The 12,417-nt window shown below is 38.9% G+C and overlaps 1 protein-coding gene and 1 long non-coding RNA gene across 8 annotated transcripts in view; one reads left to right on the top strand and one right to left on the bottom strand.

Moving 5' to 3' along the window:
- Positions 1–9,813, top strand: part of LOC121076920 — a 146,182-nt gene extending 136,369 nt beyond the window's left edge. For all 4 annotated transcript variants that reach the window (XR_005823792.1, XR_005823790.1, XR_005823791.1 and 1 more), the window contains 3 exons: positions 470–600; positions 2,172–2,296; positions 6,702–9,813. This is a non-coding gene — a long non-coding RNA (uncharacterized LOC121076920). The remainder of the gene's footprint in view (positions 1–469; positions 601–2,171; positions 2,297–6,701) is intronic.
- CDH13 (cadherin 13) overlaps positions 4,160–12,417 on the bottom strand; it is a 478,422-nt gene continuing 470,164 nt past the window's right edge. For all 4 annotated transcript variants that reach the window (XM_040571559.1, XM_040571558.1, XM_040571561.1 and 1 more), the window contains one exon: positions 4,160–9,813. In XM_040571559.1, the coding sequence (XP_040427493.1) occupies positions 9,806–9,813 (8 nt within the window). In that variant the 3' untranslated portion in view covers positions 4,160–9,805. The remainder of the gene's footprint in view (positions 9,814–12,417) is intronic.

Raw genomic sequence — 12,417 nt, forward strand, 5'->3', positions numbered from 1 at the left:
AGAGTGAGAAAGAGGTGGGGGGGTGGGAATAAAACAAAAAAACCCTCCAGCAATGCTGTTGTTTCATATGCTGAGGGTCTGTTTGTCTTGTAAAAACGCTGACTGGCAGCCCAGTGATATGTGGGGCCAGACATACCCGTCAGGATTAATAACAGGTTTAATGTCTGGCAGGTGTCCTGGGCAGAGTCTGACAACTGCTCAGCTGCCACGTGGCCGTGGGGCTACCTGACCTTCCCAGCCCTGTGCCTGAGTGGCTGAGGCTGTGGTCCCTGCCCCAGGCAGGGTTCAGCTCTCAAGCCAGTGCCTGTGTAAGCTACTGGCACAAGGTGCCTCTGCATCTTGGCTCTTTGGTCACTGTGCTGAGGTGGCTGCACTTGCCAGGAGGCTGAGTCTCCAGTTGGCTCTGCCACCAGCATGGTTTTGAACTGTGCCCTCTGACTATTTCTGTATTTCTACCTTTACATTGCAGTTCTGTCCCTACCGCCAAAACAGAGTGAGAAGAGGATGCTTTGTGGTCTTGTGGAAGTAAAAACAGAAGAGAATGCAGCTTGATGGGTACACACAGGTCAAAATCCCACCATCACCTCTGCCAGCACAATGGTGAGCAGCTGCACTGAGCCCTTGGCAGGCCTGAGTGTGCAGGGTTTTTTAGTCAGCTCAAAGAAAGGATTGCTCTCTAGAGCTGTTATTGTTTCAATTTCTCTGTGCAGGATCCAAAAGTGACACATTTTCAACTGGATTAATGCATTTTTTACCATTAGTAAAAACAGCAAAACTTGCCAGGTACCATGGCTAAGCTTTCTAGCACCGGTCTAGTTCTCACATGATGGAGCTAATAGCCACAGCTTGAACATGTGCACCAGACAGTCTAAATCTTTCCTCTAGACTTACTGTCTAAAGGAACAAGATTTATTGTAGTTACTACAGTATATCATTTCTACTTTGTTTTATTGTTGGACTCTGTCACATTCGCTATCATCCCGTTATGAAATAAGTATTCTGATCTTGTTCTTTTTGTTTTTGGCAATTCAGTGTATGAAAGGTTGAATATCTGTTAATTGGGGCACCTGCTCTCTAGAGGTTTTGCTGGTTTTGTTCGATATGAAGGATGATGACAGTTAAGTTACGTTGGAGATATAGGGAACATTTCAGTGTATATTAGCTTCAGAGGACTTAAAAAAAAAAAAAATGTTTGCAATTACATAATTATTTTATCTATTGGGGAGTTTCAGCTCTCAGTGTTCTAGCTTTTTAGCACTGCCAGTGAACTAGGTGGTTCAAATCCCACCAAAAGCTAACTCCCTTGGTACCAGCCAAGTCAATAATACATGCTGTAATCCCAAGGCAGGTTATAATCCCTGTTTTATGGCTACTTGGAAGGTGTTTACTGCAGCTGATCAAATAGCACAAAGAATGAGACACAGATGATGTTACGTTTTATTTATTTATTTGTGTACAAAGAAGCACTGTTTGATTTGCTGTCATTTCCAAATGCAGGCTAGACTTATTATCTTGCCACTGTCCCTAGCAGATCAATTACAGCAAGTGTAGAGTTGGCAAGATAACTAGAATGGCAAAATTAGCCCCATATAAAATTTGTTCCCCGGTGGCTCCTGGCATGAAGCAAGATAACCAGTGTAAACAACAATGGCTGTATTTATAAAAGTTAAAATTTTAAAAACCTGTTAGTGACACGAAGATTTAATCCAGTCCGTAAGAATTGTCTACTTATGGTTCATTATCCTTCTGTTAAAGTATGTCTTCAGTTTGGAAAGACAATACAGTGAAACGTGTTTGTCCGTTTGTTTGTTTGTTTTGTTTTTCATATGTATACCCCAAGAGAAGCTGCTTATGAGCATCCTGGTCCCAGGTCAATTATTCCAGTATTGTAACTGTACTGAAAAACACTTTGCAAACAATTTAAGTGTAAGAGTCCAGATACAGTTTTTCATTCTGAGTTTTCAGCATGCCTGCAGTAAACAAGCACTGTAAATACTTTCACTTTTCTTATTTGGACAGTAAGTCATAAAAAAGTACATCCAGCTACAACGATGATAGTGAGTATCCCACAATTAAAACATTAAATTAGAAAATGAGTCACGAGTTATAAAATATAAAATAATGTTGAAATGTACTGGACTACAGTAACTTACGTGCTGTTGTAACCGCAGGAGCAGCGAAGGTCATCAAGCACTGGGAGGTGGCTGAGTAGAGTCCGGCCAGAGGCGTGGCAGTTGAGGAAGAGCATCCCGGTAGTTTTACAGCAGGAGCAATGACCCTTGCTTTGTTTCTGCAGGTAAGAAGGTTGTACTGAAGTCAGAAGGGGCTGTTCTGATTTACTATTGCAGGAGAAAAATGTAACCGGATTGAACTGTGCAAAGTTAGCAAGTAACAGTAAGACTGCAATCCAGAACGTGTGCTGTTAGATGAGGCATAAGGTCAAAAGGGCAATGGAAAACTTCTACCTGACTAAAAACCTTCAGCATTTTCTCTCTCTGTTACCATTTCCTTGCTTATGATTTAACTTTATAGTGTTTCAAATGACCCTTTTAAGATACAAGGCACAGCATTAGTTTAGGACAATGATCTCAACTGACACCAAAGGAGGTGACACTCTTTTGCTGTGGCTTTCAGGTAATGACTTTTTGCTCAATTACACCGCAAGTGTCATATACACTGTTTCATCCTCTACTTATTACGGACCACATAAAAAGCCCCCTTTAGATTCAAAGCCTGATAAACCTTAGGCAATAGGCAAAGATACCAAGCAGAGGCCTGTGGCGGTGGATCTCAGGGAAAGCAAACTGCTGTGGCTTGTACTCAAATGTTTCCTTCTAGTGCTGTCCTTCCTCCCCAGTGTCCTCTATTCTCACATGTAGTAAAAACCTTTTCCAGGGATATTCTATCTTTATGCTTCTTTGTCACTTTAGGTAACTTTCTAGAAAACCATAAAAAAAAAAAAAAAAAAAATCAACTCACAGGAATTTCAGAAATCCAACAATCTCAGGCTATGTGCTGGAAAAAGAATTTCCTGGCAAAAAGGCAATACTGTGCTATGATGCAAATTCCCTGCAATATTTTAATTCTGCCTAGCTTTCTGTTCTTTATTCTGGCCTTGGTTCTGTCTACTATTTATTACGTCACCTGCTGGAACCTTTTGCAATGACTGGGAGCAGCTGGCAGCACAGGAAAAAGCACACAAAGCACCCCGCTTCCTTACCTCTCATAATTACAGATTATGAGAGCTTGGACAAAAAAGAAAATAGCGTCTTATAAACCTTGAGTCCTGCTACTAGGAATGCATGTTAAAGGGATAAACCTTGTCAATAAAGCCTGAAGTTCCGGGTACAGGACATTAGAGCAGTGCAAACTTCTGGGGACAACCTGTCCTATAGCAGCGCAGGCTTGAAGGACATAAGGGCTCTAAATTTTGGACTAAGACTTTATGAGTCAGGGCAACAAGTAGACTACATCTGCATTCATATTTGTGTGGTGATACTTCCACGGCACTTAAGCAGGGGGAGGGAACATATCAGACATGACTACGGACTATGGCAGCACTCACTGTTAAAAGCCATCATGTCATCAGCCATGACAGCAGTGAGTACTACTGAACGACAGCAATGCAGTCCTTCCTGTAGCTTGCCAATGCGGTTCTTGCCAACTGACATTTGTTCAGCCTGTTTCAGTGTTACTATGTGCACTTTTCTGGATATCTCTTCTACATAAGCCGAAATGATGGTAGTAGGTGGGGAAGGTGACCAGGTGAAGCAGAAAGGAGGTGCAACAAAAATCCATTAAAGCTTCTGCACACAATTCAGCCTAGGGACGTCTGACCTGGATTTCACTCAGTGTGACTCTTGTAATGAAAGTGTACTTCAGATGGCAAAGCATTACTGTTACCTGAATAGATGCTGAATAATCTACTACTGCTTTCTTGTATGGTCAAACTTTAATTACATCTGTGACCTCCAGATTTTCACTCTATAAACATGGCATGATGATGATGAAGGCCGCAATTCATCTCTTTTGCTTAGAGCAATGTAGGAGCTTGTATTTAGCTCAGGCTATTCCACTGCTTTGACAGTCGCAGGGTCATTTTGTAGTCCTCCATTCCTGCTGTACTGCATCAGGAAGGTCTACACCCAGACAAAAGGTAAAAGCCCATACATCCTTTATTTGAGCATTTCACAAATAAATTACAAGTTTCTTTGCAACCACGTCAGAAATCAAAACGTTTATTTACACCTCAGAAACAGCAAGCAATTCAGCAACTAGGGCCCAAAGGAACAATTAACTGGAAAAGTAGCTGAATTATTATTATTTTTAAATCAAACAAAATATTTTTCTCCTTGCTTGAGCTTTAAAAAAAAGAAAGGAACTCATAAAAAAACATCTTGGTGATAACAGAGAGATTGTTATGGGGCAAATATATTTTTGCAGGAGGTTTCTGTCTGAAATGGCAGTAACAACACAGCTTGTTTGTACTGAATTCACCATCAGTTCACCAGACATGCTCTTGTTCTACAGTCCCGGGCGGTGTGTGTATGCATGTACATACACATAGTCTGTCTTTACATTAATTTCTACCCCCAAATGATCAAATACAGCCACTTATTGATGCAGAGAAGGAGTGTAATGGTCAAAAGGTTAATGAAACTTTCCTAAATATCTGTCCTGTTGAAAGCAGAGAAATGCAGAATTCTGGCTCTAAACCCTTCCCTTTCCACTTTTGATGACCAGCTGATATGTAGACAAGGAAAAAGAAAAAAAAAAAAAAAAAGAGTTGGTAAATAATTATAGATATCTTCAAATGATATAAATTTTATTAAGAGGGGACAGCTAAAGGTAGCATAAATACAACATGAAAGTTGGAATAAGCCTGGATTTCAGTGTGTGGAATTTGTTGTCGTTTTTTTTGTAATCAGACTGGTTTGGCATACGTAACACAAGCTATCTCTTAACTCATCCGTGAATCATTGGATTAAACTACTTATTCCAAGTCCCCATGTTGTATTAGTCTCCATCTGCATATAGTATATATATATATTTATATATGTATGTGTATATCTCTATATATCTACATATATACACACACATAGCAATTGTGCAACTAATAACTTTCCACAGAGAGTGGATGAGTGTATCCATTTCATCTGGACAAATATAAACCAACTAGTATATCTTGATGTGAAAACAGGGTAGTCAACGGGTTATATGGTTTACACAGTTAAATAGTCAGCTATATCTGCTTTAAAGAGAATAGCTGTTATAACTACTACTGAAATCCTTTGTTTGTTAACTCTAAATATTATAGATCACAGAGTTAATAGAAAATTATTATTATTTTAGTTATTTCTCATTTTATCACCATTGGCCAGCATATCTCTCAGACAACCGAGTCTCTAGAGATGCAACAAAGGAAAGATAGGATCAGAGTTTTGTCCTAGACTTGCTGTTCTCAAGCTGACTGTTTAATATGATTTATCGTGTTTTTATTTTTTGTTTGGTTTTTTAAACTTTAATTATATGAGTAATTATTAAACCCATTCAGAAAGAAACTTGGCTTTTGGATAAGGAGTGGTGTAAAATTATTTGTGTACAAAATTCTGCTGTGTCTCAAATGGCTAAGTGCACTATTGAGACAAAACCCAGCATTTTTCTCAGTGTTTCAGCAAGAAGTCTTGCAAAGGAAAGACCAATGATGTGAAAGTTGTTACTATAACATCTTTCCTTTTGTAGTGATAAAACATTTAACATAGGTTCCTATGAACTGATTGTAAGCCCACAATTTAACAAATGAGGACTGTATTACAGTGATCCCTAACTTAAATGACTACACGAGAGACCAGGACAAATTACTTGACTACAGGCCACAGCCACTTCAAATAAAGGTTAAACCAAATTATGCTGGGTTCTTTAGAGACATGTTAAAGTGGTTGGTTAAGGAAGTGTCTCATCTGTGCTTTACTGTTCACAGCAGACCAGTAAAAACAATATGTAGAGGGGTTTAAATGAAAAATTTCATCTAAATACAACTAACTGAAGCTCAAACAAGCCTAGTAATGGAGTTGCTCTTTAATTTACACCAGTGTAAGTGAGATGAGAATGGGTCTCAGAAAGTATATTAGCCAGTGTTCCACTCTTACCTAATTTTCCTTGCTAACCAGTAGGAAATTTCAGCTGGTTTCCCTTTGTTTGAATCTTCAGACCTGCAGTTACTGAACAAAATGTACATTAATAAATGCACATAAGCATATCGTGAGTACGCGCATGAGGTGTACAGACAGAGTTCAATTAGCAAGTACACCACAAATTAGACCTTTACCTTGCTAATGAACACTTCTTGCTGATTGTTATACCCACTTTGTGTTTTAACAGCAGATACTCTTTTAAAGTGAAATGATTTTTGCACAAGACATTTTATGCATGTTTCAAAACAAAAAAAATCAAGTTCACTGTCTTTCTGACTCCAGACAGCATTGTATGTCTGCAAACATAGGCTGAAATAAACATTGTAGTGACCAAAATAGCTAGGTAGAAATCAGCGCTGTATTATAAAAACAGCAAGCTTGGCTGAACACATGTTAAACATAATTAACTAAAAAGAAAAAAAAAAAAAGACAACTTATTTTGCAAACTCTCTGCTTTTTCATGATAGTGTTAGAAACTAATAAATTATTATTTCTCCTTTGTTTCAGGAAATGAATATAACTTTTTGAGCTTCTTTTCAGGTAAGAAAATTCAGATTCTCATGCAGTTCCTCATTTGTATAATGCCACAGAAAGTGACACAGTCACTTGTTAAACAGTGTTGGTTCTCAGGTACGGTGGAGAAACATTAACATGGCAGCTTCATCTTCTCTTTGAGTGCTTAGGTAGTCCAGTGATTAGCTCAGTCTGAGGCCTAAAGAGATACTCAGTGAAGGATGGGCAACTTTAATTTGGTTGGAGTGATAAAGTGATAATGGTGATTAAAGCCTTTGATGCATCTTGATTCAGAGTTTCAGCCATTGTACTGACTTCTCTACATGTCAAAAGGTTGCAGTATTATCTGAGAAGAAAGACTTCTTGTCCTTGGGCACAAATTAGTAGAAAGAGTCTATCCATTGTTAGTGCAGTTCCAGGTAAAATTTTTTCTTTGTTCCTGGTTTTGGATGCCCTTGGAATGATCCACCAAATGCTACGTGAACCTTGGTGTAAATTAGAAAAGGGTAGCTTTATCTGGTACTTGATAGAAATGACACTAATGGCATTGGGTGTCTTTTCCAGAGGTGGGTTTTGCTTGATAGAAAGAGGAAGAAAGCAAGTAGAAAAAGAGTATTTTGTGGGGGGAGGATATTATCATTTCTTTTATTCAAGATAGAGGTTTTGTAGATCAAAGTGGAGGGTGCAGTTCATCTTTGGGTGCATTTGGATGAAATCACTAAATATGTATCCTGAAAATCCAGTAGTGTTAGGCATTTGTTGATTTTTTTTTTCCTTTTGAAAACATTGCCTAAAATTTTTATTTTTTTATAAGACATGACTGCTGATGATAAAGCAGCAGCACATAATTACTACAAGGCATGGGCAGAGAAAGAGAACTAGAAGCATGCCCATGTTAATGTTTGAGATCAGGCACTTCCTTTTTAAATGCCTGCAGCTGCATAACAGCCCACTCCTGAAGTCCTTGCTCAACAGAAACTCCTACTAACCTCAAAGCACCACTGTGGGAAGCGAAACACCAAGAGCGTGCTGCAAGAGAAACAAGGTCAGTGGGAAATTTCACTTGGCCAGGACTGCAAGAGTTAAGCTGGAAGAGAAAAACAGGTTCTTGTTTGAAGGCAGCTTGTATCTTATCAAGAAATTTACAATGATAGGGAAACTCATGGCACAAACTAATTCACAAACTAATTTTTCCTCTGTTGCCATTGTTATTACTCCTTTTGAATAAAAACAAAACAAAAATCTGTTGTCATATTTGGTACAATACAGGAAGTCAGAGAAAAGCTATTGTACAGCAATTTTTAACCACCAACACACATTTAATATCTAGTGTAGCATTATGGAAAACTAAATGTATGTTTGGAGTTTTTAATGTTTCCAAAAAGCTTTACTATTGAAACATATATGTGATGTGGAAGATATGCTCATAATCTCACTGTAGTAAAGACGGCATACAGTATGACTCATAAGTACTGTAAAAATGCTAACTAAAGAATGCAGCTGCAAAGTTCTATTGCATAAGGAAGCTTTCTTGTTTAAACTTTAAATAAGCAAGTTTATTAAAATATTCTAAGACACTTACCTTACCCTAGTTACTGGCAAGCTCTAATAAAAGCCACAGTCTGTCACTAGTATACTTTTTGTGTTAAATTTATAAAAATTTGGTGTGAGCTTTGATGGATCATTTACAATTTATTAACAAGATGATCATCTTGATACAGTTAGGTTTTTTCTTTTTTCTTTTTTTTTTTTTTCAGCCTTACATGCTCACAGAATATAAAAGGATTCATATTCCTATGTAACGAACACCCTTTTTTCCCATGTCTGCAAACAAGTGTGGTAAGTTTATGCACACAAAGAAATGCTCTTGTTACTCTTAACTGGAAACTGTGTGTACATGTGTATGTATGTATATATATATTCAAAACTATATATATGTGAATATATTTATATAATAGGGTATCTGTTTTCCTCCTTGCGCTTATATGTGTGATGACAGCTGCACAGAGGCTGAGAGAGAGACCAGTGCTTCTGAGAAATACCTTGCTTTTGCTGTTCTGATCAGCTTCTCATACAGACATCTACTGACTTAACTGTGTCTGCAGAACTGACAAAAGACTTAAATTTTGTAAATTGCCCCAGCAAATAAATATCTGCAGGAACATAAAGGAAGCAGACTTTACCCCCTTTAAAAAATCAGGCCCAGCATGTCCCACCGCTGTCAATAGCAACCCACACAGAGCCAGTTGCAGCTGACTGCTCCCCACTGTCTCACAAATCTGAGCTCGTCTCACCTCCTGGCACTGCTCCCGCTGCAAGGGGAGGCAAAGAGCTGTGCTCCTGGGGGATCTTAAATTCCAATTGGGGCATAAGGAAAGAAGCCCAGATCAGAAACAAGCCAGGAGGACTTGCATTTCCTGTTTGCTGAACCTGATGTACAAGAAGTGCTGCTGCAGAGCCTTGGGCCTGCTTCATTTGGTGTCAACAAAGAGGCTCTTTTAGTGATATGCTTGCAATAGGCTCTCTCCTGGCCACACCATAAACAGCAAATACAGTAGGTTTAGCCATACAGAATAGTTACAATTCATCTGTGGCTGTATTATTCTGCTTTGTCACTTGCACAGTCCAGATGAATATTTTATAAAAGCTAAACCAGTCCTATAACTCTTCTCTCCATATAAATATATATATATATATACATACACTCATACATATACAAATACTAACCCACAGACAAAATATTTTCTGAACAGTTGAATAGCAACAAGTCAACAGTTAGAAAAAAATGGAGTCAATCTGTTTTCTGCTCCCCGAAGGTCAAGTTTAGATGTCATGGTCTTTTAACATTCAGTGAAAAGTCACATAACACTTGCGTCTTGCAAGAGGAGTCCATTAATAAATGGAAGTTAGGGTAGAGGCTGTCAAACACCAATGTATAGTCGGACAGATTGTGAGGTTGCAAATTAAACTGAATCTGGAGCAACTGAGGCCTAGTAGTGAAGAACAGTAACTGTAAACTGCAGTCTTCAGATCTGACGTTTCCTTTTTTTCTTGTTGCCATGGCAACACGGTAGGACAGCTTCAAATGTCAGGAGTTCTTACAGACCTAAATGATGGGAAATGGGTGTGATTATTACTATGCAGATCACAGTATCTTTTATCTTCCCCCTGCCTCCCTTCCCCCCCCCATTACTTACTGAGTATATGCACATTTATCAGTAATTCACTATGAATTATCCAGGTTTAGAAACAATTATTTGTGAAGACAGAAATCTCCAGGAGGAAATCCCAAAATGTCACTTGGAGCATTCAGAGACCTTTGCAGTGCAATTCAGAAAGATGTAGAGTGGAGGCCTGAACATAAATCTTGAGTCAGGACCTAATTCTTCCCATCTGACACCTCGTTCATTTATGTTGGTGCAAAAGTGCAAGTAAAATGCCAGTACGCCTCCCTTGCGTGTGCACACTGACTAGTAAAGAGCAAACAAACAATATATTTTTTAAGAATAACAGTCTAATTTGTGAATATACCAGGGACTAAAAGAGCTGGTATAGTTTATTAAAGTTGCTACAGAAATACCAATCTTATCTTTGTTGCCTAACCTTTTGATTGATTTATTTATTTTAAGTGAAGGTAGCACAACTTGAATGATTTTTCCCATTTTAGATGGGTACCCTGATAATACAAAGGCAGTAAACAAGCTTAGAAAAAGCAAAGCTTAAGAGCTAATCTATCAGTTGTAGATAATGGGTTGCTTTCCTCCAATTTCACTTGGCATCAACAGGACAGTACTGAGTTGCAAATATTTGGCTTTGCAATAGAATCGTAGAATCATTTAGGTTGGAAAAGCCCTCTAAGATCATCAAGTCCAACCATTAAATAAAAAACAAATTAACAACAACAAAACAAAACAAAACACATAGCTAAGGTCATCTGGAGGTCAGTTTAGAGCTTGCCTGTGGGCTGATGCTGGTCTGGCCCCTCTCAAATGAATTCAATTTCTCACCTTACGGTGTTCATTTACTGGTTGTACTGGCTTTGGCTGGGATGGACTTCGCTTTCCTCTTAGAGGCTTTCATGGTGGTATGTTTTGGATTTGTGATCAAAAGAGAATTGATAACAAAGTGACTTTTTAGTTACTGAACAGTGTTTACACAGTGTGAAGGCCTTCTCTGTTTCTCATGCTACCCCGCCAGCTAGTATTCTAGGGTGCACAAGAAGTTGGTAGGAACACAGCCAGCACAGCTGACCCCAACCGACCACAGGGATATTCCATACCCTATGCCATCACGTTCCTCAATAAAAGCTGGTGGAAAGATGGGGGGAAGAAGGGAGGGGGAAGGACATCCAGTGTTATGACCTTTGCCTCCCCAGGTAACCATTATGTGAGCTAAGTCCTGCTTTTCTGGAAATGGCTGAACATCTGCCTGCCGATGGGAAGCAGTGAATGAATTATTTTGCTTTGTTTGTGCTCACAGCTTTTGCTTTACCTGTTAAACTCTCATCATCTCAAACCATGATTTTTCTAGCTTTTACCCTTCTCAGTCTCTTCTGTATCTCCCTGGGGCAGCAGTGAGTGGGCAGCTGTGTGGTGCTGAGCTGCCCACTGTGGTTAACTCACAACAGCGTAGCAATGGCCTTATGAAGACACAGGGCTCTGTAACCTGGGCCAAGGTGACTGTGGCGTCAAAACATACAGCTGCTATCAAGCATGCACATGAAAACTGACACAAAGTCAGGAAATGTTTGTCTAATGTATTTGTACCCTTAAACGATGAAGTATATAATTCTGTCACTATTACAGACACCTGCAGAAGAAGCAGTAACATAATGGTCATTATTAGATGTTAGTCTGTGCTCTTTATTTGTTTTTAATCATCTGCTTTTCCTTCAAGGCAACTCAAGTTTAATATAATTATTGATAAGGCTGTTTTTACTTTATCTGCTTTTTTCTTGTTATTATTTTGGCATTATTTGAACTGACATCAATATTAAATTCCTCCAGCTAGGGGCCTGTCCAGATGGGCTGTACAACAAGACAGACACCTGGATAGCACGCCACAGCCTGCCCTTTCCCTGCAGCACGACCTCAGTTCTGTTAAACAAAGGTCAGTAAAGCAAATTCAACAAGTATGAGAATCCATAGAGGGAACTGATGGATGGGGCTCACTGAAGTGAGAAGTGCCACCGAGATTTCCAAATAAGATAAAATCTGGAATTGCTTGGGATGGGGATTTTTAGCATGCATTTTAAAGAAAAGGTCTGACCGCAAAATTAGGCTCCAGGCTTCTATATAGGAACTTTGTAAGCATGACTGCCAGAGTTTGGATATGTTTGGATTAAGGACTGGCTGGCACTAAATTCTCATAAACGACTTGATCTCCTGGGATAGTGAAAAGCAAAAGTCTGGGACTCTGATTTCACAGACTATCTGAAAAATATATTTCCAAGTCACAATGAAGTTTATTATCATTAAAGGGCATTTGTTCAAGCCTGACTCAAAGTAAATAATACTAGCTTTTGAATCAGCAAAGCTCCTCTGAATCTTTCGGAGATCCCTGGGGGTCTCCTTGCTAGGGACAGGCACTTGTATGTGATGAATGAACAGCACCTCTTATACTGAATTGCTGTATAATCCATAGGCTGAAACTTTAGAGGAATCTGTCAGCACAAAATTTATAAATATCACACAAACTCAAGCAGCTAGTG

This window comes from Cygnus olor, chromosome 12, assembly GCF_009769625.2.
Source record: "Cygnus olor isolate bCygOlo1 chromosome 12, bCygOlo1.pri.v2, whole genome shotgun sequence".
Lineage (NCBI taxonomy): Eukaryota > Metazoa > Chordata > Aves > Anseriformes > Anatidae > Cygnus > Cygnus olor.